This window comes from Megalopta genalis, chromosome 5 (assembly GCF_051020955.1).
Source record: "Megalopta genalis isolate 19385.01 chromosome 5, iyMegGena1_principal, whole genome shotgun sequence".
Classification (NCBI taxonomy): Eukaryota; Metazoa; Arthropoda; class Insecta; order Hymenoptera; family Halictidae; genus Megalopta; species Megalopta genalis.
The window spans coordinates 2,404,691-2,430,550 of record NC_135017.1 but is presented as its reverse complement, the minus strand read 5'-3'; the positions used below and the strand labels follow the sequence as shown (position 1 = coordinate 2,430,550).

The window sequence follows — 25,860 nt, the reverse complement described above, 5'->3', positions numbered from 1 at the left end:
TCAATATGAATACTTAATAATGCTAGAATAAAAACGATGACTTAACTTTTTCATTTCTAATTTTTTGCCACGATTCGAAGGAAATGCGGGGGCCACATGCCACGATTCGAAAGCAATTCGGAGCCCACGTGATACGATTCGAAGGCAATTCGGAGACGGTTATTCCACGGTTTTTCTTACCTGACTCACATTCAAACAGACTCTATCAACCCTTAGAATCGTCGCAGCAATAAATATTACATAGGCGTAGGACCAGCACAGGCAAATTCACAGCCACCCGAAATTTGGCATTTCCGGGAGAAATTACTGTATTTCGTGTTTACCTAAGTACGATAGACGAGTGTGTTCCAAATGTTATTTTACATTGTACATATACCTGAACCGTGTAATAATATGTATCATATATTTTGAGATATATACGTAAACTTCTCTATAACTGTACCGTATTAGAACAACTCTCGTTTTAAAGAATAACCTATAAAGAAAATTGTTATACTATACTTAGTTTCCTAAAGTAAACTGATATTTGCAATTATAATTGTTGCATAGACGTTGTAAAGAAATCGTTAACATTGAATCGTGTATTTTTACGAGACCGTCAACCGTTCATCGGTAACTAAAACGTTGAATTATTAAAATGCCCAATTGTGGTGTATAAATGGTATAAAACATAATATAGTTAGCTTTTCTTAGTAAAGAAAAATATTTAAATTATTCAAAATAACTGTTGAAGCGTCAGTCATATTGCAGAGATACTTGAAAAAGCGTAATAATTTTTCTTGTTATTACTGATCTCCACAGAAATGTTTGAACCGTGTTAGCGGGAATAATTTGCTCTCGATTAAACCGGAGTTGAAGCTGATGTCGGCTTGCTCTTATCACTCGGAACGACGCGGCGGCTCCGCAATCTTGCGTCAATGATTTTAACACAATTTATGGTCGAGCATTGCTGTATATTTCGGTGCACGTTGGAAGACCTACAGGCGATTGCAATATAATTCATCTTAGCAAGCAGCTCCATAAAACGTGGAGTTCGCTCATGGAAAATTGCATTTTGAGGGCCGAGTTTAAAACGTGTTTTATTCCATGGCAAAACCTAGAATCGACGGTTGGTGTGCTATATTCTGTATAAGTAATAGGAATCGAAGATCTTTGAAAGACTCGGAATAGTTTTCCTTTCTCAATCGGTGCGGAAAGATTCTACCGTTTTTCCCATTTTTAACTGTCGTAGTCGGGTAACACGCGCGATTCTTTCTGCGCAGAAAATTGCATTCTGATGGTCGACAATCGAGAACAAACGTGTTTTGTTCCGTGAAAATAGAGAGAATCAAAGATGGTCGTTTTGTATTCATTAGAAGTAGCTAAAATGGTGGATGGACGTGTCGCATTCATCAGAATTCATTAGACATAAAAATTAAAAAATATTTTACTCTATAGAAATATAGAGGGTGTTCCAAAATTATGGTACTTCCCAGAAGTGAGGGGTTCCTGAGGTCGTTCCAAGTAACTTTTTCCTCAGCAAAAATGCAATCCGCGGCTTTGTTTGCGAGTTATTAACGAAAAATCGTGACCAATGAGACGAGAGCTTGGCTGACACAAGGCGGCCAAGCCAACGAGTGGACGAAGCCCAGTTTCGCTCACTGGCTCGGCCACCTCGCGTCGGCTGACCTCTCCTCTCATTGGTCACTGTTTTCCATTAATAACTCGTAAACAAAGCCGCCGATTGCATTTCCACCAAGGAAAAGGTTACGTCAAATGACCTCAGGAATTCCTCATTTCTCAATTCCGAGTGACTTTTGAGACACCCTACACAAATAATATGTAATATAGACTGTAAAATAAGACAATGTATATAAACTAGTTTCTCTGTAATTCTCTATTTGTCTACGGAAATGTATGAAAGTATGCCGAAGAATTTTAAGTAGGTTAACAAATACGGTTACCACCGCCGGTTGAAAATTTCAGAAGGCGCAAGCTAGGCGAAATGTGTATAAGTGGTAATTCCAATCAAACAATGAAAACAAAAATCGGATAATTCTTTTCTACCATGATACCTTAATTCCATTGATTTAGCCGAACTGTTCGTCAGCCAATTACAGCGTGTTTTATCTTTCATCAGTCTGCGGAAACTTTCATAATGGTGCTTTAAAAAGAGTTTTTTTAAAAAAATGCTTTGAACGACGCCTTGAACATTTTCACAATGTTGACGAAATGTACTTTTTTATAAATAAGCGTCCATAGAATTCTTTATCAACTATTCAGAGAGCTGTAATAATATTGTTTTTTATATTATATCAATTATTGAAATGACCACAGGAACCCCTCATTTCCAAGAAGTATCATAATTTTTGGACGCCTTGTATGGACATGAGGATAAACGAGTGTTTTATTTACTAGATGGGATTAGAATAGGACATGAACGTAATCTATTCCCTAGATGTTGTTAGAATAAGACTTAAACGTGATCCGTTCTCCAGATACGTATAATTAGAATATGACATAAACAAGATCTATTGCCTAAATACAATTACGATAAGACATAAATGCGAATAATTCTATTCTTTAGAATTAGTTCGAATTATATAAATGAATGTATTTTAATTACCCATAATTAGCTACAATCAAGAAATAATAGCTAGAATCGAAAGTGAATGAATTACGTATAAACCTGTTGTAACCCCTAAAAATGAGTAGACTGAATGGCAAAACTATTTGATAGGATGATAGCAACTATAATCTAAAGTGACATAGATTTTCACCTAGAATTGGCTAGAATCAAAGTGTTCCGTTACCTGAAAATACTTTGATTCAAAGACAAATTTGTATCCCATTCCCTAGGAATATCTAGAAGTCGAGAATTTTCGAAAAAAAGTCGAAGCTCCTTTGTTTCCCAGCGCAGAAATTTCGGTGTTCCCCATTTTTAACTGTCAAAACAGGGTATTCCCGGTACGCTCGAGGAAAGCGGCTAATAGGGTTCCTCCTTGCAATCTGCTTAGGGTCTGCAAGGAACCCTCCATCGATCCTTAAGGATTTAGGAAACTCAACGGCACGAAGAAGCGAAAATCATTCAGGCCATGGCTCCGAGAATACAGGGTGTCTCATTTAAATCGATCCGCTCTAGATGTACACAACTATTGTTGGTGTAGAAGAATTAAAGCTAATAATAAAATTAAAGCTAACCTAGAAGTTAACCTACAAGTTAATCTAAAAATTAACCAAATAGTTAACCTAGAAGTTAATCTAAAAGTTAACCTAGAAGTTAACCTAGAAGTTAATTTAAATGTTAACCCGAAAGTTTTCTCAAAGTGAATCGGAAAGTTATTAGAAAGTTAATCTAAACGCTACCTGAAAATTAACCTAAAAATTAACCGAAATGTTACTAAACCAATTAGTTCTTCGTGAAGAATATACTCGTCTTGAAGAAATGGTAATATTTTGTGTTATGACCAGTGTATTCGTCAAGCGTAAAAAATAATTACAGTTTGCTGTTCAAATTGCAATTTTAGTGAAAACTAAAATCTGTTCGTAATGTTTTGAATATTTGGAGACCAAGACGAAATAAAACGAATAAATAAAAAAATATAATTACTGTGAAAAAACTATATAGTGTGACACATTTTAGGTACACACTTTTTAAAGAGCAACAGCTAAAAGATTCAAAGTTAATCTAAAAGTTGACCTGACTATGACTTTCACAGAAAGACATGTAGAGGACGTATGAAGGTCAAGGTTATTTTTTTGGAATTATGTGTTTTTGAACGAGCTGGTTGATTAACATTTAAATTTCATACAAATTAACAGTCCTCCGCCATAATTGTATCAGTATATAGTACTTTCGTAGTGAATTAAAAACTAAATCGTCCACTCTATTCAAAAGTTCGCGCTTGTAATTAACGTAAGTAAACATAACCTTAATTAAGGGATGTAGTTGACCTTCACACGACGCTCGCGTGTCCACTGAAAACATAAACACTGATACTGAGTTTATGTGCCCTACAAAACTGCGCAATTTCTGTTTGAAACATTTTTCAATATGATTAACAATTTCACAAATATTTGAGAAGATTGATTCAGACATGGGACACCCTGCATAAGAACGACAATTTTCACGTTCCCACTGTATTAGTTACGGAAAACTGTCGTTTCGATGAACGTGCATGCCACTACACATCGGCTGAAAGTTAATCTCTATTATGTCACACTCGAATTGTCTTGAATACACCAAGAAACGTTTGTCGGAGTACTTGTAACGATTATATTTATATTAACAATAAGTCACAACTACAAACTCATCTAAACGAAAAATTTTGTAATCATATGATTTGTAATTGTAATAACTGCGGAGACCCCTGCTGCAATTTCATTCGATTTCCATCGAATCGAAACATTCAAATATATTTAACTTAAAAAAAAACGTTCAGTTCCAATTTATACATGTTTGAAAAAATACATGTTTGCAAAATGACAATTTTCTAAAAAAGATAAACTATTTTCTTTCAAAGATAAACTATTTCAGACTTTTTGTTGAACTTTTTCATTACAAATCACTATAATAAAAATAGAAACGAATTTCGAACTGAAAATTATCAATGAAACTAGTAGAAATAAATAGTTTATATATTTGGAACATTAATTTGACTATAATTGTTGTTACAATACGTTGCTCGTTCACTGAATCGTATTCGATACGTGTTGCAATTTTTTTTTCAATATCGACGAACACAATATTTGTTGTTATTATACATAAATTTTTAACTTTATATTTTATAAGTTCTGTTCAAACCAGAATTTATACCCTCAAAAACTTTTCCTTTATTGGTCTTTGTTAAGACTTATAATACAAGAACTTTTATTAAAAAAAGTTCTACGGTCGATCTTTTAAGTACATACTATTAAAAAGCTTCTATACATATAAAGTATAATAGACATTCAGCAGCAATTATAAAAGAGACTTTCACATAATGAGCAAGTATTTGAAGTGCGCACGTATTTGTAAAATAACCACCGACATATTTATTAATTGATTTTGATTTTAAATTGTTATAAATCATTGCTCATTCAAAGTAATAGGCGAGAAAGGAATTAATAATAACCAGTAACGTACAGAAAACCATAAAATAAGAAACATTACATAATTATGTAAGAATTGTTTCAGTCAAAATGTAATGAGCAATATTCAGTAGAGAAAAGTTAACGATCTGTTAATTACATTTGTCAAAGTAAAGAATAAATAGTAATAAATGCATGTTAGTTTGTAACAATATTATGTTTCTGAACGAATTCTCATTTCGAGTTGGTTTTCAATAACATTGTATTGTAGCAATAACTTTCACTTAATTTATTTACTTCAGCGACGATGTTAGTTAATCCATACGTAAAATTTCGTGAAAAATCCACGATCTATTAATTCCATTTCGAAAAATTTAGAAAATATAGTGACATGTATATGTATCTTAAACAATAAGAAATGAAGGGAAACAGATTTTTGTAACTAGTTTTGGATTTAAAAATACACAGCGTCGACTGGTAAAAATGTTGATCGCTATTCGACTAATATTATAGTTTCAAATATGTGCTTCTTTAGGGTTGACAATCATTCAGAAAAGCTTAACAATACTATCTACGCGTGGATTGCCCACCGGCCAACATATCTAACTGCTAACATAATACAAAAGCACAAGTTTAGGGCTGTTTGCTGTTTCGCTGCGCGTGGATTTCGCGCATTGTTTCACATGCTCGACAATTTCAGCGCAATAAACGTGACATAATTGTACCAATGGGATTTCCATACGTTTATCCAACGCTGGTTTAACAATGAGAAAACTGAACACTTCGGGAGACAATGGTCCAAAATACCGAAGTTGCGTCTGTACGGAGCAGAAAGTAGAGAACGGATTCGTTGCGTTAGATTGGTCAACTCGATCTCCAGATGACGACCCAATAGAAAATACGTGGGCATGTATGAAGCAGAAACACGAAAGGAAGCCGATAGAAAACGTGAGGAGTCTATCTCGACGTATTAGAATGATATGGAGCTCTTTGCTGGCATCGTGCGTCACAAAATTACTGCAAAGTGAGGCCGAAATTTGCGACGTTATAATGGCGAACGCAGGCGACTCGACTCATCCTTGAAAAAGAGTGTAATAGTATGAGAAATACACTTTCAATCTAACTTGCAAATATTATACTTTGGTTTCTTCAAAATGTAGCGTTACTCATTTGAAATCGAATGTCAGGCGCAAAATATTTGAGAAATGGCAAAAAGAATGGACTACCATAAACTCCACGAAACCACAGAAGATAACAGTACATTATTCCAGTATTTTCCCTGAATTAGTGTACAATAGAAGGGACCGAGTCGAATCATTCAAGCTGCCAATCGAAGATACGAAACTGACGTAGAATTTCTTCCTACGCAGTGAAGCTCTTCCAAGGTGTGAATTCTCTCTCAGTCCAGCACATAATCTTCAAGTGCTCAAAATTAAACGAGCCGCGCAATAGATTCGAAATTCCTAAAGAAATTGAGGAAATCTATCAATCAGAAAGCAACGGAGATAATTCCTGATAATCCACAAAATCATCAGACATATGCGATGGAATTTAAATAGTCGTTGCCAATAACAGAGCCATCGATGCGACGTTAAGGAATGAACGGAAAAAACTTGCTACAAATTCACTGAACTACTTGGAAGTCGAATAACTTTTGAACAGCTACTAAAATAGTAAGAGTACTTTCAGATCATTTAATCGATTCGAAATGATGTTTATTTATTTATCACTGCCAAGAACGAGAAACCAATTAATATTATAACTGTAAGGAACAAAAGAATAACAAATCAGGCCGAAGATTTGAATAAACAAAGATTGACACTTCATGTGCAATATCATAATAGTGTAAGTCATCGTTTTACTGTAGATCTTCGTGTAAATTGTCATTTTCACACGTAATTTTAGAAAAATTCGAATGAAGGAAAAGATTCCTTCGCCAACTAAAAAATTACTCATTGTAAAAAGGGAATAAAAATGCTACTAGACCTTGTTAATTTATACGTTTTCTTGCATTTCAAAAACCTGTAATTGTCACAAGTGCATAAAGATCCGCAATTTTCGCATTATTCTAAAGAGACAAGAAACGATTCTACATCGACGATTTAGAATTTAACCCAACAGGACGAAACACTTGTCATCATTAGACAGCGTATGTTTATGAAAAATGGAAATTGTCAAAGTTAAGGAACATAAGTGAAAAATATCTTTTCTCTTTTAATGATCATAAGAAATTGAAGATAATCTGAAAATATGCTTCAATTCTACTAATGTGTTGACAGTTTCTTTTTATTCCGTCTATTTTTCTTGTAACTTAATAAAATGCGCAATCTAGTCATGAATTTTCATGTCCGAAATCTGACACTTAATATTCCATCGTACTTTAAATTTGCTTTTCTGCTCAACCACTCGTTCCAACTCATAATCTTCCGTCTAATAATTTGGCTTTCGATAAATAATCTTCGATGCCGTCGTAAACAATATCTGTGCGGCGAAGTGGTGCAGAGTAAAATCTTGCCCGCAGCATCGCCGACAGCCGCGAGCTCTATTTTTCTCGAGGCGGTCGAAATATCGGTTCGTTTATAGGAAAATTACTCGAGGGCAGTTACCCTCGACGAATGAGAGGACGTAAAGCGAAATAAGGATCTAAAGCCCCATCGTTTTTGCCTAGATTTTACTGCCCCGTAAACCGAGAGGCGACTGAAAGCCGCAACGGTAGCTTTAACGATACTTTCGAGCTGCGGAACTTTTTAGTTGCGCCGATCTGTTCGAAAACTGCCGTCGCGTCGCGAGAATAACGATCGCCGCTCACGACAAATAATTTTGCCAATTAAAGTCGAAGTGCGAGCTGATCGATTCGGTCAGACTGAAACTGACTAAACAGCTTACGAGCGATACTTTAAGCAAAAAATGAGCCGCGTTCGTAATACTTTATAAAGAGAGCAAACTCTGGTATGAAAGCTGACTGTCTTGTAAGTTCCGAGTATGTTTGAAATCAAGGCAATGTATGAATCATATCTGACATTTATCTTGCTCTGCAATCTAAGTTAATTTGTAGCTGCAATGAGATTTTTAATACCTAGTTCATACGTCAGAATAAATTCATGTGTTCAAAGAATTGTGAATTGCAAGAAACTTACAGAAGGATTTCTACCATAATTGCGTTTTTTGTGTTGGATTTATAATAATTTAATTCAAATAAATATTAAAATAAATATATTAATACTATAAATATTTAACTAATAGAAAATAACGTCTTTCAACACACATGTCGATCACCATAATCAATATTCAATCATCATCTTCCTCTCTCATTTAATCTATTAACTGCCAATTTTTTTTTTTGAATTGTTGACAAGAAAAGTTATGCACAAAAAGTTGTGTAACAGTATAATTAATTAAATTCAAAGTATGTTTTGTTGTTAAAATATTTTATATTTTTTGAAAAGTCCTAAATAGGGATTGTGGCAGGTTCCATGAGTAAAAAAAAGAAAAATTTTTTTTTTATTGTATGAAAAGCAAAAAACTGAGTAAGTAACACATAGTTACTATAGCCTCTAAATTACATATTTATGTATGGTATTTAATTGTAATATAAAAACCAACAAAAAATATCATGCTTCAAATATGATAATTTTATTGTGTTTAATTTACAGATGATTTCCAAATCTGTCCACTTGTTAAAAAGAAACGAAACACAAAATACACACCGTCTGCTATAAGCAATATAGACTGATATGTGTATAATGACATTAAACTGTCAAACGCACCTGATATATTCTTCGCGCCAAATGGTGTACGTAAAATTCCAAAATCCCTAAATGGGGATTGTGGCAGTTAATGGGTTAAAGCTAAATTCTCTCTATAAACATTCTCGCCAATTAACATTTATAGCAAGTTTTTAAATCTCAATAAAATAATCTCTCAGACTGATTGACACTGCATCGTCACTAATCAATTTTTGTACTAGGAAGAGAACTTATATTTATTGTATGTGAATCTGATTGAATTAGGGACTGATAAATTGAGAGTGGAATTTTATTTGGACTTAAAAGAAGCACATAACCTTCGGATTTAATTGATTTTCGTAACGAGTCTGAAACGACATTATGACGTAAAAGGAGAGTTACATAAATTTTGTTATACCCATACACAAAGCTCAGATTACAAAGAGGCAAACTTGTTAGATTTTGATATGCTTCAGTGTTTAAAATAAATATATCCTGTGGGACCAAAGCTTGGTACGAATTTTAGTAAATTTAGTGAGACTTTTCACACGTAATATGAATTTTCTGCTATTTTTTTTTTTAAAGATTAAGTGCAAAAGAGCGATCACAAATATTAGTGTTCCAAAAATGTTGTGAGCCCTTGAAAGATGTAATTCTTGAGATGATTTGAAGTAACTTTTTCCTTAGCGAAAATATTCTCCGTGGCTTCGTTAACGAGTTATTAGCGAAAAACATGGACCAATCAGAGAATAAGTACTCCGGGCGCTCCGCCCTCGCAGCCAATACCGAATCGCGTCGGAACGTGTCAGCCGTACACGCTCTTCGTTTGGTCCACGTTTTTCTCGAATAACTTGTTAACGAAGCTTCGCAAAACATTTTCGCAAAGGAAAAAGTGACTTCGAATCACCTAAAGAATTTCCCTTTCAAGAGCTTCCAACAGTTTTGCAATCAGTATAATGGATTGGAAAAGTTGAGAAAAGATATAGATCGTTCAATTGTATTTTACCTTTCGAAAATTGTAAAAGAAAATCGTATTACTTAAAAAATAATTTACTACATCAATAGACAAAATTTATTTTACTTTGAAAGAGACATTCTCAAATTTTTGCAACGAATTGTTACGATGATTTCGCGGAGTTGTTAATAACAATATCAGATTTTTCGATAATACGTCGTACTCCGGTAATTATTTTTAAATAACATTCCGAGTTTTCCCGTAATTTCGAAAGAATTCTCCATCTATTGTATAATGATTATGTTTCCAAATCTTTTTAGCGATTTGAAACTTTTGACCGACAGTGTACACGTGCTAGATTTAATTGGATGTTTCGTGGAAATGTTTTAAATATTCAGAAGCACAGAAAGTTTAGTTCCGCGTTGCCTAAAGTTTTTTATCCGCGTTGAATGCATGCGAAATATGAGGAGATTAGTCGAACCAGCTAGGAAGTCCGGGGAAATTAATGGTCATACTTGAAAAGGGTGATTCTACACTCGCCGATTGGTGGCCAGATGAGTTAATTGCTTGTAATATTGTAGCTTAAGGTTGATTAATCCTCCGGTGACCACAAAATATGATTTAATTATAATTTAAGTACTGTTGAAATATATCAATGACTTCATATTAAGCACACTGAACAACAAATTTTAACTATTCTTCAAATTTCTAACTTCAATTAGACGCTTTTGATAGACTTTCAACAGCCGATTATAAATCCGTAAATATATAATAATTCTCATACGTGGTGTCCCAAAATATCAATTTTGCAAAGAAATACGAATTTTCAACTTTGAGGACTTTTATATTTCAATAGTAACAGCTATAATGTAGCTATAATGTAACTTCCACTTACATATTTAGTTTTGTGAATAAAATTGGTACCTTTTAGGGGCATTTTTATTTTTGTTCTATTTGAATTCATTTATAGTAAAAAATAGATAAACGAAACATAGAATAGTGAAAACCGAAAATGAATTTAAAAATACTGCAGCATTACTTTCACTGTACTAACATCATTAAAAGACAGAATACATTTTTATCTCATTTCTGTTTGATGTGAGAGGCGATGATAATTTTTATTTTTCATAAAGATCCGCAGTCTAGTAATTACAGTTTGTTTAATGCAGTTTGTTTAATCGTAATGTGACACATCATTTTATTAACGAGCATAACTGTTAAATTTAACCAACTATAACTGTTCAAATAATATTCAATTGTATCTGTTAAAAATAGTATTTAATTACTGCTACTAAAAATAATATTTAACTATAACTGTTGAAGTAAAATTATTGTTAAAGATTTTCTCAAAAGCTACCCATGAAAGTTGAAGAAAAAATTACGGATTTGTATTCAATTTACAAAAATCTGACATAAACAAAGAAATTCGAAAACATTTTACTTGTGCCTCACAATTTTTTAATTACCTTCTGTAAGTAAAGAAGCATTTAAAGAATGCCTTTCTGTAAAGTAAACATTTTTTGAAGGATTAATTTCATTCATATTTTGTAAGGATTTGATTGCATGGATATTTTTTCCCTATTTATCGCATTATTATTCGCTTATTATAATAACTAGGTACTGAATCTTAATGCATTTATGGTATCCGTGAATTTTTTTCATGAAAGTAGCTTCCGATAGAAATGCTACATGTTATCACATCATAATTCGTAAACAAAGCTGCCTATTGCATTTGCGTTAAGGAAAAAGTTACTTCAAATGATCTGAGAAACCCCTCATTTCTCGATTCCGAGTGACTTTTGAGACACCCTGTATGCAGAGAAATTGGTTTATACACATTGTCTTATTTTACAGTCTATATTATAGATTATATATTAATTATGATTAATATATAATATAGACTGTAAAATAAGACAGTGTGTATGAACCAATTTCTCTGCAGTTCTATATCTGTGTACGTAAGTCTATGAAAGTATACCGAAGAATTTTAAATAGGTTAACATACACGGTTACCATCGTCGGTTGAAAATTTCAAAAGGCGCAAGGTAGGCAAAATGTGTAAAGGTGGTAATTCTATTCAAGCAATGAAAAAAAATCGGATAATTCCTTTCTACCATGATACCTTAATTCCATTGATTTAGCCGAACTATTCGTTAGCCAATTACAGCGTGTTTTATCTTTAATCAGACTGCGGAAACTTTCATAATGGTACTTTGAAAAGAGAGTTTTTTTAAAAATGCTTGAACAACGCCGTGAACATTTTCAAGATGTTGACGAAATGTACTTTTTTACAAATGAGCGTCCATAGAATTTGTTGTCATCTATTCGGAGATCTATAATGCTGGAAATTTCTATTGTTTCTTGTATTATATATTGGATACATACATTTGTAATGAAGTAAATTTTTAGAAAATTTGGGTTATGCGTCATGAGCTACTATGCCACTAATTAATGATTTTGATGGCACATTTATATTCCACATTTTTATTCTATTAACTATATTCTTGTGCTACTGATATATTACCATACTCAGTGTAACAGTGATATTTATTTAACTTCCTTAAATAATTGAAAAAATTTCAAGAACTTTCTGTCTGAATTATAACGTAATTGTTAACATAAATTTTTAGTAAATCTGTGATATACGTTATGATTTACTGTACTACTAATTAATGATTTTTATTACTGAATACTAAACAATGGAACGTTTCCAAGCGAAACACATCGATTTTAATGAGATTTTAGTAGAATATAGTTCGTCGAAACGTGTTTGACCCGTATTTTTTTATATCTGCAATGGTCTATATCTAGATCCATATATTGGTAAGATAAAAATAGTATTTTCTTTTAGCCTGCAGGATAAGATATTATATTTGCACATTCTGTTCGAAAAACAAGATGCTAATTTTAACATATTTTCTAGTTTAGGCAATAATATACTTGAATGATCATAGAGTAAATAAACAAATGTTGGAAATATTAAAAATAATGATTAAGCATTAGTATATTAACTAAATAATTCAATGCGCTGGGAAATATTAGAGATATATAAAATAAAAATTTAAAATTAATACATTTACTAAACAACGCTGTCCATAATGGAAATATCAGAAATATTAAAAATAATTAGTAAAAACAGAATGTTGAGCCCTGGAAAATGTTATTAATTATTTTGAGTATTTCTAATATTTTCCTATAGACGGCATCGTTTAGTGAAATTTACTAATTTTATATTATTACGTTTGATATCTCCAATATTTGAGTACATTGTGCAAACAATACTGAGCACGCCTTTGAAAATATTAGAAGTATCAAGCAGTAATTATTAAAATTCAGTGCACTGAATAAAAAATGCGATGCATTGTTCTTTTGTCAAGAAAATCACTTGGTCATCGATAAATATATTTCGATGGACACACTGTGTACAATTTTGTATTTTATATGCGTTATTTTACTGCGTTCATGATGAAAACTCAGATAAATGACGGAGTGGTAGCAGATTCTCGTCTATGCAATCAAATCGTCGAGAAAACTTTATCAACTTTTTGTCACGACACTCGTTTGCCAAGGTACACAACTCCCTCTGAAATTTTTCCTTCCATGTCACGTGGAACGCATCAACTTTTGTTTGCGGCAAGTGTTGACTCACGTCGCGGAACTTTCTTTCAACTTTCCCAATTTCTTGTCACGCGAAAGGCTTTGATGTTGCGAATAAATTCAATATGAATGCTGAACATTATAAGAAATTGTTCCCTTCGTTGAATGTAAGGGTAATCGAACGGATTAATTCAATTATTTTGTCAATTTTAAACTTGCATAAATCTTCTTAATATATGATAAAAATTTGTATTGTGTCAACGAAAATAATAATTTTATTCATTTACGATTACATAACTTTTTAATTTTTAATTTATTTTTGTATATTTCCATTTATTTTGTGTATTTTTGTATTTATTTTTATTTTTTGATTTATATATTTATTTTCTTTATTTTTATTATTTCTTTTGTTTGTCGTATGCACTAAATAAAATAATATTGCAATGTAAACAATATGTTATATGTCTCACTGTAATATGAACTTTTAATTCAATAAGAATTGTATTTATTAAAATTAATAAATCATTATATTTATTAAAATATAAAATTTTACTCAAATGTTAACGATATGTAAAGTTTCATAGCTTTCGTTGGCAAGTGTGTATTTTGAATTCAAAGCAATTTTTCTTTCGTTTCAGGTCAGAAACAATTGAACCTCAAGTTGAAAGAAGAACATTTTTCTATTCTTCTCTATTATTTCGTTTGAATGTATTCGACGAGTTGAGGCAGCAGAGAAAAAGTATTTGTGCTCCAGGTCGAAATGGCCATCTTTAAAATGCGAAAACCGTAGTTACACGCTTCTTACACTGATGCTTTAACGCAGCTTCAACTCCTCGGTTACGCTCAAACAGCAAAGAACATGGAGGAATTGTTCGGTTTTCTCTGAGACGAAAAGAACGTTAAACCGAAAGGTCGAGATACGTTTGGAATTAAAGGAATTTGAGATGAAGCAAGTCATGTGAAAACTGAATTCTCTCTAAGGTAACGAGGAGCAGTCGTCGATTTAATGAGGGAAAAGACTTCATTAACATCTCGACTAAAGTAACAAAGAATAGTTTTAAACTGTATAATCTTTACCATATCCGAAACTATATTCAATTTTCTATGTGTACACAGGAGCTTTAACCGCAAGAGAATCGAATTACGTCAATTTTCTTTTGACGAACGGGTTAAAACAATTTTGTAGGTGAATTTTCTTGGTAGTGTATTTTTGTACGACATCCTGTATATTGTTACTAATATTCTTGCAGAGCATCGAAAGACAAATCCAATGAGTATAATGAACATATACTTTCGATGAATTAACCTAGAGACATTTGTGTCTGAAATATCATGTAGTTAACATTCAGATGCAAGTATCTCGAAGATAAACAATTGAGAGTGTACAATCATTATACTCGTTGGATTCGTTTTTCCATCCTCCATCAAAATGAGTATGATTCTGTTTAAAATTAAATGAAAATAATTCATCAAAAAACTATATTAAATATCTCGTCTTTCAGACGCAAGTATCTCCGGATTAAATCATCGCAATAATACGGTCATTATATTCATTGAACTCGTCTTATCACACTCTACAAGAACCTGGAAAGCAAACTACGACTCTTCTATTTCGGAACGCCACAATTTGCCAAGCTTCGGAAGATCTGATCTGTTTTATTTTGCGTCCACCGAAATGAATGTCCGGCGATTGTAATCCGACGTTCATAAAAGCTAGAAGACCAGAAACATAGAAATAACGGTAACTTGCTTAAATTTTGCAACTCTAATGATTGAGATTAAAAAATGGTGAACAATGTACACAAGAACGGATTGAATCATCGAAGAACTACACTAACTGTGTCTTTCATGAAAATTAGAGCTTAGTATACCTGTCACAAATTTTTGTCACAGATCTTCAACATGCTATACCATTTTACTATACACAGAAACAATGGAATTTATATCATTTGCTCATTAAGCCATTAACGTATCAATTTTCGGCACCCAAAAAGACTGCCAAATGGATTCAATAAAATCGAATCAACAAGGAATAACGATACCGTCCCTGAACCAACAACAATATCATCGTACAATGGAATATTTTAATAAAACACAAACACGGCAGCTAATTAACAAAACAATCGATGTTATTGTGAAATAATGCAGAAATTGTGTGGAGTTAGTTTCATTATAAATTAGTATAATTGAACAATCGAATGAAATAAGAGAAGTGAGAGTCGATTCGAAATAAATACATATGTGCGTTACAATATTGTGTGTGAAAATTTCAGATATTTTAATATCGTATTTAATAATTTAATGAGACATTATCGTTTCTTAAACGAACCTAACATAACGAAAAACGAATTCTGCAATGAACCAATTAAGTCAACAAAAAATAAGTACATATTGCTAACAACAACAAATCATTGAAATATGGAATTTGAAGAATGGAATCTAAATGATCCTCTCATTAACTCCTAATGACTTTTAACACGTTTCAAACCAGGATTTTTTAATGTTTCAAAAATATTTTCCTCAGAGAACTAGACTATGCATCAAAGACTTAAACAATAGTAGAATTGAACAATACATCATTATTTTTTGTTATATACATAAGCAAATTATATGCTTGAAATTTCTGGTGTAAGACATAGTCTTCAAGTAGTAATTATGTCAATATTCGTCCTGCGAAGATAAAGTATAAACGCGTTATATTGTTCTTTCCAGTCATTAAATGAAATTTTGTTTTCTTATTATTTCTCTTATTATTTTTGTTCCCTTACTACAAGTATTTAAGCATTCAAGTGAATGTTGGCATACAATAAATTCTTTCTTCTGCTTCTAAGCAACTATGGCAATTATTTACAAAAGGAATGTCCACTCTGATTTTAATGAAATTTAAATATGTTTTACAGTTCAACATTTTGGACAACTTTCTCCTTTATAAAAAATTTCGTTGTGAATTTAGTTTCCGAGATATTCGCTAGAAATTGTAAACTTAACCTTGCTGACCTAACCTATATTTATTACGTCCAGATACTTTCCGAGAACTGTTTTTAAAAAGCCTTAAATGTTATAAGTAGATTGTGGATCTTTGTGCAGGTCATTTTGTAACAATAAGACGCAAGCAAAAATTTATTTTGTTTCTAACCATTTGTTTCTAAAGTTTCGATAACAATTTATTAGACATTACTTTGTTTCTAAAGTTTCGATAGCAATTTATTAGGCATTACTTTATTTCTGAAGTTTTGATAACAATTTATTAGACATTACTTTGTTCCTCTATTTTACAACTTTTATTTCTCTAGTCAACCACCTAGCGTGGTAAAAATTAAATGATTCTACGATCAATGAACAAGTTCGACACTTTTGTCTCGTACAACATGGGTCAGACAGGTTTCTAGAGATAATTACTTAATTACTAGCTTGTAGGTACTTGTCTCATATAAAATTTTCGATATTTAATAAATATAATTGAATTGATTAGTTTCAAGATAGCATAATTTGTGAATAAATGACTTAACACAAGAATATGATTGATAAAATTATTCATAACCAACTTATCTTAGACAAAATGGAAATTTATTTAAAGTAGAATTCCTTTTACGACTACTACTAACACAGAGACGATTCACTTTTTAATAATTGATTATATGCAGAAAAAAGTTTACCATGTTTATTATAAATCTAATGTTTTTCTAGTGATTACATACTGACAAGATAAAAATAGTATTTTATTTTATCTCAAAGAATAGTGTACAATATTTACAAGTCCAGTTTGAAAAACAAAACTTACAATATTGATAATACAATAAGTTAAGATGAGAAAACATTAGAAATATCAAAAACAATTATTCAAAATTCGTACATAGACTGTACAAATTCTATAATAATGATTAAAAATATTAAATATTATGCAAAAATAATAATTTAAAATCGTTGATTAAATATGTCAATCTTATAGAATATGGTTGATTCAATAAATTTTCAAGTTTCAGCAATAATATACTTATACCGGCGAGCAGAAGTGTACACATACACTGCATGTCTCATAAAAATGTATATCATGCTATCAGCTCCACAACTAATCGGTCGATATTAAGTGATTGTAGTTACAAGGTGAATGTAATTAATCGGTTTATTTTTACTTGTGCATACAATAGACGGAATATTTTTCACAAATAGAAACATAACATAATGTTTACACGTTTCATCGGACGACAGACTGAAATTAAATAGGTCGTTGATCAGAGCTTGGTAAAATAGTATTTTAAATGACAAATAGTAAATAGATATTTCATTTTAGATATCATGCACGTATTTTTGAAAATAAAATATTCTATTTGTTCGAAAGAATGCACTTTTAAAAATAGAATACATGAATCTTTGTACCAATTTTTTAAAATAATTTTCTTAAAATAATATTTTATTTGAGAAACACTGAAGATATTTCTGCCACAGTTCGAAATATTTTATTTACTTAATTTATTATCAACAGGTAAAATAATTTTATTTTATTAAATCATAGTGCAAAATTTATTTATATGAATATAATTGGGAATGAATGTAATTGGGAACTTGTAGAAAATGAAAAAAAAGGGCTGAATGAAAAATGAAATATGAAACTGAAATACTTTTTTTAAAAAAATACTTTTTTTAGAATTTAGGCTATAATTCGACAGCAATGTCAAAGTTCAACGCTGTAAACATTTTGAATTCATACTTTTAGAAAATATTCCGTATATTGAAAGAATGAAAGTAAACGATTGCATAACGTTAGTTATATTCACTTTGCAACTACAATCATTCAAATTTGATCGATTAGTTAAGGAATTGGCAGCGTGGCCTTCATGCGCTGCGTATATAGTGTATACACTTTTGCTTGTCACTGTAAACACATTGGGTTTCCATCAAATCACCGACGATCATTTAACCGACAGTTCTTGTTCAATACATACTCTATTACGATTAGTTACCATGCTTATGTATGCAGTTCAATACATAGTTATCACCATATAGATTTACATTTATTTCAGTCTACAATTATACCTTAGTTATTACGCTGACGAACAAAAGTAAAGAAACACCTTTCCAAACACAATAACTTTTTGAAAACTGGACAGAATGACTGGTATTTTTTTAAACATATCAGAGAGAATAATTTACCGTGCAATGACCGAAATACTTCATTTCGTAGTTTTGCTATTACTTGGAATGACAGAAAAAGAAGAAGTTCTCGTTTAAACTTTTTCGTTATGGGTGCTGATAAGAAAGTGAAAAAACGAGTGACTTTTTATTTTTCTTCGTCGTTCCAAGTAATAGCAAAATTAAAAGAACAAAGCATTTTAATCATCGTCTAGTAGGCTAGTCCTTCGAACATGTTTAAAGAAATTCAAATCGTTTAGAGAGAGTTTAGTTTTTAAAAAATTGTTACGTTTTAAATGGCGTTTCTTAACTTTTGTCTGTAAGTGTACTTCTTTATTTTGGATAAACAGTTGCTTCGTAATAATATCGGCGAGAGTGTCGATGATTTCACCATGTCGGTTAATTAATCATTTAGCTGTGACGTCTCCTTTTCAGAGCGTGCAATTATAATTTATATGTCGCGAGAATCAAGTGATGACGAGTATAATCGTCAAACACAGAGTAAGTGTCGCTGTTGAAATATTGAATCAAAAAGATGGTTTTATTTTATAAAATTAACAATTTTATTACTAATATTTACTTATTCACTTAACATTAACGTATACCACGTACATAATAAACGAAAAACGCAGGAGAAATCAAATACTTAGAAAAGATAAAAATTGAGATTGCTGTTGTAAAGTGATATTCAGCAAAGCAAGAAAGGATACATAATAGTACTTTGCATGTTGAACACTAATATCGCGATTCTTTTTTAATGTTATTTTTATAACAATGTAAACACCTTCGTGTAGTATTGGCCTCAAAATATTCTAAACATCTTGAAATTTCAGAATATATGTTTGTTTTCACTAAAATTACACTTTAAATAGCCAATGGTCACTACTTTTTACACGCGACGAGTATACTCGCCACGACGCAAAATACTGCCATTTCTTCATGACGAGTATTATCGTCAAACACAGCTAACTGATTAACATCGTCGGCGAGATCAATACCGATGAAACGGTGTTGGTTAAGACATTGTCGGTGATTTGATACAAATCCAAGTACATTATTGTTTAAACTAGAAATTGACTTTGTATAAAATTTCATTGAATTGAATTGAATTTATATTGAATTCATATGGAATTAATAGAGCTCGCGTTCAGATAAATGGAATTAAATTAATCGAACGCTTAATACATTCCTCAGGCGACAACACATTTAAATCCTAGGTGTTCACGTAATTGGAGCAACGCTCTGCAGCAATTCACACAGGGTAGTGGATCTGGTCATTGTTGTGTGGTCAATCTCTGTGTCTTCGGTTTGTTCTCGGGCATAATTAATTGAGCCGTTTATTTTGAAAGTGGCCCGGGTCCACATTTATTTCAATATCCAGATATATTTAAAACTTTCGCATTTTAATAAATTAAAAAATATTGGTAACTGATAACACGGTAGTGTAATATTTTTGTGTTTTTAAGGATTATTACGTTCTAGCGGCTTTGCTGAAATGAGATTATCTATAACGTAGAAATGTAAATATTAAAATAGCTATTCATCAAAATGAACGGCACAATTATACATTCATCGTACAAGACATATTACATTTTGTTATTCTTTTATTTTGTTCACTTTTTAATAAAACAAAAAATGAAGTACGTATTATTCGATAAATATAAAGCTAATTCCATGGCTGTAAGGAAAAACGCCACATGTCACAATTTGCCAAAAACTTTCAGTTTCTGCATTAATTGAGACACAGAATATAACGTTCATATGTTTCTCAGAAAAATATCGTGGAGATAAATTCTATAGGCCCAAAACAATGACATACATGGAAACGTTACTAATACGAGGCAATTATTGATTAGTGCTTTATGCGATAATACCTTGAAGGTGAAAACACGTAGCATGTAGCCTTCCTTCTTGAAAGCACAGTGTTATGCCCAAAAACAAACCAAATGCACAATGATTGATCACCCCATAGTGACCAACTCCACTATTCTAAGAGGCGTTCAGTAGAAGTTTATTAGATCTGGGATTGCCCAACATTTCGTTCTTATAAATGGAGTTCTGCCGTATGCTTCTTCCACCAGTAAATTATTACACAGTGAAATTCTCTGAAGACAGTAGTTGCAAAAACAGTATAATTATGCCTAAACTAAGATGTGCACGAATAAATTTATCAATTATATTGATGACGGAATAGATTAGCTAAAATGTACTCCAAAAAACACAGAAACCCCAAAAGTCTCCCAGGAAGCTTAAAAGGCCCAGAAACCCTCAAAGTCCCCTAGAAAGCAAGAGATCCCAGAAATTCTACAGAAAGCCTAGAAAACCCAAAAACCCCCAAAGTCCTTCGAAAAGCACAGAAACCCCAAAAGTCTCCCAGAAAGCCTAGAAGACTCAGAAGCCCCAAGAGGCCCACCGAGAAGCCCAAAGACCCCCGAACTCTCTCAGGAAGCTTTCTCAAAGGCTCGGGAAAACGATAAGTCCCCCGGAAAGCACAGAAACCCCAGGGGTCCCCCAAAAAGCCTAGAGAAGTCCTAGAGAGATCCCCAAAAAAGCTCCAAAAATCCTCCGGAAAGCACACAGGCCCCAAAAGTCTACCAGAAAGTCTAGGAGACCAAGAAACCTCCAAAATCTCTGGGAAAGCACAGAGATCCCAAAAGTTCCACAGAAAGCCTAGAAGACCCAGTAGCTGCAAAGGTTCCCCGAAAAAAGTCCAGAGGCCCCAATAGTCTCCCGGAAAGCCACCACACAAATCCCCCAGGAATCTTAGAAGTCCCAGACGCTCTAAAAGTCCCGCACAAAGCCCGGAGACATCGAAGATCCCCCAGGAAGCTATCGAAAGCATCAAACGTTCGTCAAGAGTCCCCTAAAAGCCCAGAAGAACCGAACCGACCTCGATCGAGAGCAAAAGACTCCTCTGATTGGTGTATTCAAGACAGGGTTAAACCGAGCCGGCCGCCCGCGGCCGGTCGATCCGAGTGTACCTGAGTAGTGCGTGCACTTCTTATGATTCGGATGACCTTGGCAGTTAACATGGTGTTCGTGCGAGTGGTGCGCGTGATGGTACTGCTGCCGTTGCTGATGATGATGCTGGTGCTGGCTGATCGGCGATTTGAGCACGCTGAGGACCAGGTCCTCGTGCGATGGCACGATCCTGGTCAGCTGCCGGCTCTGCCGGAATAGTGTCTCCTGTTCACCGCGGTTCATCCTGCATCCAAGTCGTCGTCGCTGCAAGTAGAATCCCGGATACCATTCGTGTCTCCCTCGGCCCGGACCGCTGCCTAGCATAACAGCGTGCAGCATCCCGAGGCTGTATTGCCGATCGTGCTCCGCGAGCGACCTTCACCGCCGACCAGGTCCCTTCTGTCCATGGTCGTCTACAGTTTGCAACCACTGCGGCCACTGTCACCGAGCCAGTCAGCTCCCGACTCATCGGACACCACCGACGATCCTCGCCGAGATCCTCAATCGATCCACCCGTCGCTCATCGCGGCCACATCGCAGCCTATCCGGCTGCGATCTATCAGATCCTCCGGATCACTTTTCTCGCCGCGTCGCGCTACCATTCTCCCTTCCGAACTGTTCAAGCTCTGAACAAAACCCGAGATTCAGATCGCGGCGATACCAAATACTGCATCGCCGGGCATCTCGTCGAGCGTGATCGCCGTTTCAAAAAATCGCCTATCGCGGCGAATCCCGATGGATCCGTCGGATTCGATCCACCGAACGGATCGAAACGCTTTTCAGAAATCCGGTTCGCTAGCCGGTTGATTATTACCCTAGTACGTGGATCACAGACGCGGCACCGAGCCCGAATGCTCCACCGCTTCCCGAGCCTAACTTTTCCCGTCTATCGCCCCAGTTTCCCGGAAACTGGCGTCCCCTCTTTTAAAAGAGGATCACCGGCGAAGACCGACCTCGTGTCCTCTGACCTTTGCGCGAGTTCAAGCGCTCTCATGAATCTTTCAGGCCCGCCATTCCGTTTCGGCGACGTTCCGCATAGTCTTCGGAGTCACTCGGAATTAGGGGAACACTCTGCCCGACGATCATGCCCCGGTTTATTGCTCGGCCCAGCGGACCGAGGCTGACCAAACTTTATCGCAGCGCGGGTCACGTTCGTCACCCTCGTGCTACACATTCTCGTTGGTTCCGCGGATCGCCTTTCGACTCTATTTTTCTATCAACGCTGAAAAAAAACGATGCACGACCCTACGCGACGGTCTGCGAACCTATACGATTTTCGGCACTTCGTGTACTCGAGCTTCGACCTCACCGATTTCAAAGATTCCAGGCGAACTCTCACACACTGAACGACAGTCGCTCTACGGACGCACCAAATTTTTCACCAACATGATCACTGTACGGGAGGAAGGGGTTGAGGGGGGAAGGAGGTGAGAGTTCGTCACAGGATTGATCAGATTTTCACCAACAATTTTCCACTGCGAATTTCCGAGGGGTCACTGTCGCACTCGGCCGACGCACAAATTCGGTGATCTCTTTTCGGCGGGGGGTGGCGGTAACGGGCACCTGTTCACCGAATCACGGGGTCACGGGATCGCCGGAGGACACGAGGTCGCGTCGCGTAGACCGAAGACGCGTAATGTGCTCATGACGACAGCTCGCAACCAACTGTGGCTCTTGGCCGCCCTGTAGTTCCGCCACCCACCGCAACCCCGAGAGCGGGGGTGGCCAGGCGCTCGCACGGTGCCGCGCACCGTTTAGAGATCAGAAGAAATGTTTTCATCTCGTTTCCCCCTACTTCGGGCGCCGGGGCGAAGCCGCGCGCGCCTCGCCGAATCCCTCGACCGAGATGCACCCGATTCCGGGTGCGCTCGCGTTTGAATTCACCGAGTAACCGACTCGTTGCTCGGTTACATTGTCGATGGAACAATTAGCTGCTCCGAGCGGACTGCCCGAGGTTTTTCCGCCGCGGCGAGAAGGACGAGAACGCGGCGAACTGGAACCGCGTTTGCACGCTCCTTTTTTCTCGGATTTTTCGGGATTGGTGGACACCGTCCCCTCCGGCGTTAAGAAATAGGTGAAGTTTCGGAACTTTGTTTATAAGTAGGCTAGTGCGACGTTTCGCACGATTTTCACGGTTAAATCAGTGGCGAACGAAGATGAAACTTACATTTATGTTCTCGTGGAAGGAGCGAATCTTTTTTTCATAATTGAGGACCTTTCTGGAAAAAGGGCCCATAAGCCAAAATGTCGAATCGAGTAAATCGCGTTAGAAGTTTTCGTTTTAATTTGGTCAATATATAACTATGCTTGAATTGTTAACTAAGTGGCTCATAATGAAATTTGTCTACCCCTTAAAGTGTTCAGTATAAATTTGTAACACACGCTAATGCCATTTTGAAAATAAACTGACATATTTTAGCAGTTCTATGGGCTCTTATTCCATAAATCGAGGAAATATGAGTAATTAAATAATGATTTTGCTAGAAATATGCAACGTATGTACACAAGAAATATTTATATTTATACTACATATTTCCAAAAAATCATGCATTTTATATTATTTGAGATGTTTGAGAAAAATAGAAAATATTACTTTTAGCAAGTTTATGAATATTTTTGAATACTTAATCTTTTATTATGGTTCATTACTTTCTTTAAACATTCTGTCTAACCATTGGCAGCTTTCATCATCGAAATATTTGTATAAGTCGCGAACATCTTTTTCTTTCGCTTCTTTTACTCATGAAAAATCCATAGAATAAAGTTCAATGTTTTTAAGCTGTTGTACACCATACCGATTTTTCCATAAATTGAACGAAGCATGCGAATTCTTCACCATTCATTCTTCTCCTTTTAACTTCTTCTTTCTATTAAACTATTATGACAGTATATTTTCCGCCTTTCCTTACGTTCAACTCCATTTCAATCTCTTCAGTTCATAAAATATTAACTCAAAAATTTCTTATTATAACCTCGTTTATAGATGTACTCTCCATTGCCAGACTCACATTTCAACAAAAAAGTTTTTCTCAAAAGTGTTCCATTTCCTTATTTGTTTTGAATTTCGTAAGGATACGAATTCGACCGATATTCGTCTAAATTTTTTGTAGCTAATTTAATTACCTATAAAAACTTAAAAAGAATTAAATTAAAAATTTAATCACCTATAATTATTTAATTGGTTATAATGCTGCAAAAGCTAGACGCAATATAAACCAGGCATTTGGAGAGAATACTGTTAACGATCGAGAAGTGCAGCGTTGGTTTTAAAATTTTCGGTCTGGTGATTTTTCCCTACAAAAAAAAAAATGAACCGTGTGGAAGACCCAAAACGTCTGTGAAAAATGATGCTCTGAAAGAATTGGTGGAAACGAATGTGACTGGAGTAATTCACTACTTATTCCTTCGAACTTGGCAGGCAATTACAGCCGAAAAGTACTGCCAGTACATCGATGAAATGCATGAAAAATTTAAAATTATACGCCCATCGCTTGTTAATCGGCATAAGTCGTACAAAACAATTGCGAAATTAAATGAATTAAAATATGAAATTTTGCAGCACCCAGCTTATTCGCCGGATCTTTCGCCAACCGACTTCCATTTTTTTAAACATTTAAAACAGTTTTTACGGGCTAAACAGTATGAAAATGAAGACAATCTGAAAAATTCCATATGAAAGTTTATTGATTCTAAAGATCAGAATCTAAAAATCTCGTAGCGAAAAGTGTATTGAAGCAAATTGAGTATATTTTGATTAAATAAACAGGTTTTGAAGAAATATATGCAGTTTTATATATTCACTTGAAAATCCGACATTTCATGCGCACGAACTTAATATATGATATAAATATATATTATATATATATTTTTTTAAAATAAAATATTACTTTGTGAAGTATTCACTCGCAATCAGTAGTGGTCCAATTGCGAAGTATTGTATAAAAATATTCTTCGATATTTAATATTCAGTGTTTTATAAATCCTATTAAATTTATAATAAATTCTCTCCAATTAATTAACACGTTCCGTGCCACGTGTACCATCGATGGTACACGCTTGCATGTTTACTTAGTGAACTGAACAAATTGTTTACAAGAAATTTAGAACCGAAGAATCAATTTCCACCGCAAGAATGGGCGTTGATAAGTTTTTGTTACGTTGTTATGTGTACAAGAATTAATAATTGCACGTAATACATCAAGTTTTAGTAAAATATCAAAGTGTGAAGATTCGAGTAAAAAAAGCTCGGCACGGAACGTGTTAATGAATGTTTTTTCTGTAGTACAGTAATTTCTCCCTAATTCGCGCTCAGATTGCGCACAAAAATGGACAATTTGGGAAGAGGAGGTACGATTATTTGAGTCTTGCGGTTCATTTTTACAGTTGTTGACAATCGGTTACTATAAAAACGAGCCGCAAGGCTCGAATAATCATACCTCCTCT

General features: G+C 34.4%; 1 protein-coding gene across 9 annotated transcripts in view; it reads right to left on the bottom strand.

Annotated features, from left to right (window-relative positions):
• Positions 1–23,101, bottom strand: part of LOC117218266 (potassium voltage-gated channel subfamily KQT member 1) — a 271,571-nt gene extending 248,470 nt beyond the window's left edge. For 7 of the 9 annotated variants that reach the window (XM_076522215.1, XM_076522217.1, XM_076522221.1 and 4 more), the window contains exon 1: positions 21,438–23,101. In XM_076522215.1, coding sequence (XP_076378330.1) covers positions 21,438–21,756 — 319 coding nt within the window. In that variant the 5' untranslated portion in view covers positions 21,757–23,101. The remainder of the gene's footprint in view (positions 1–21,437) is intronic. The other 2 variants (XM_076522219.1, XM_076522222.1) reach the window with 2 other exon arrangements.
• Between the last annotated feature and the right edge of the window lie 2,759 nt (positions 23,102–25,860).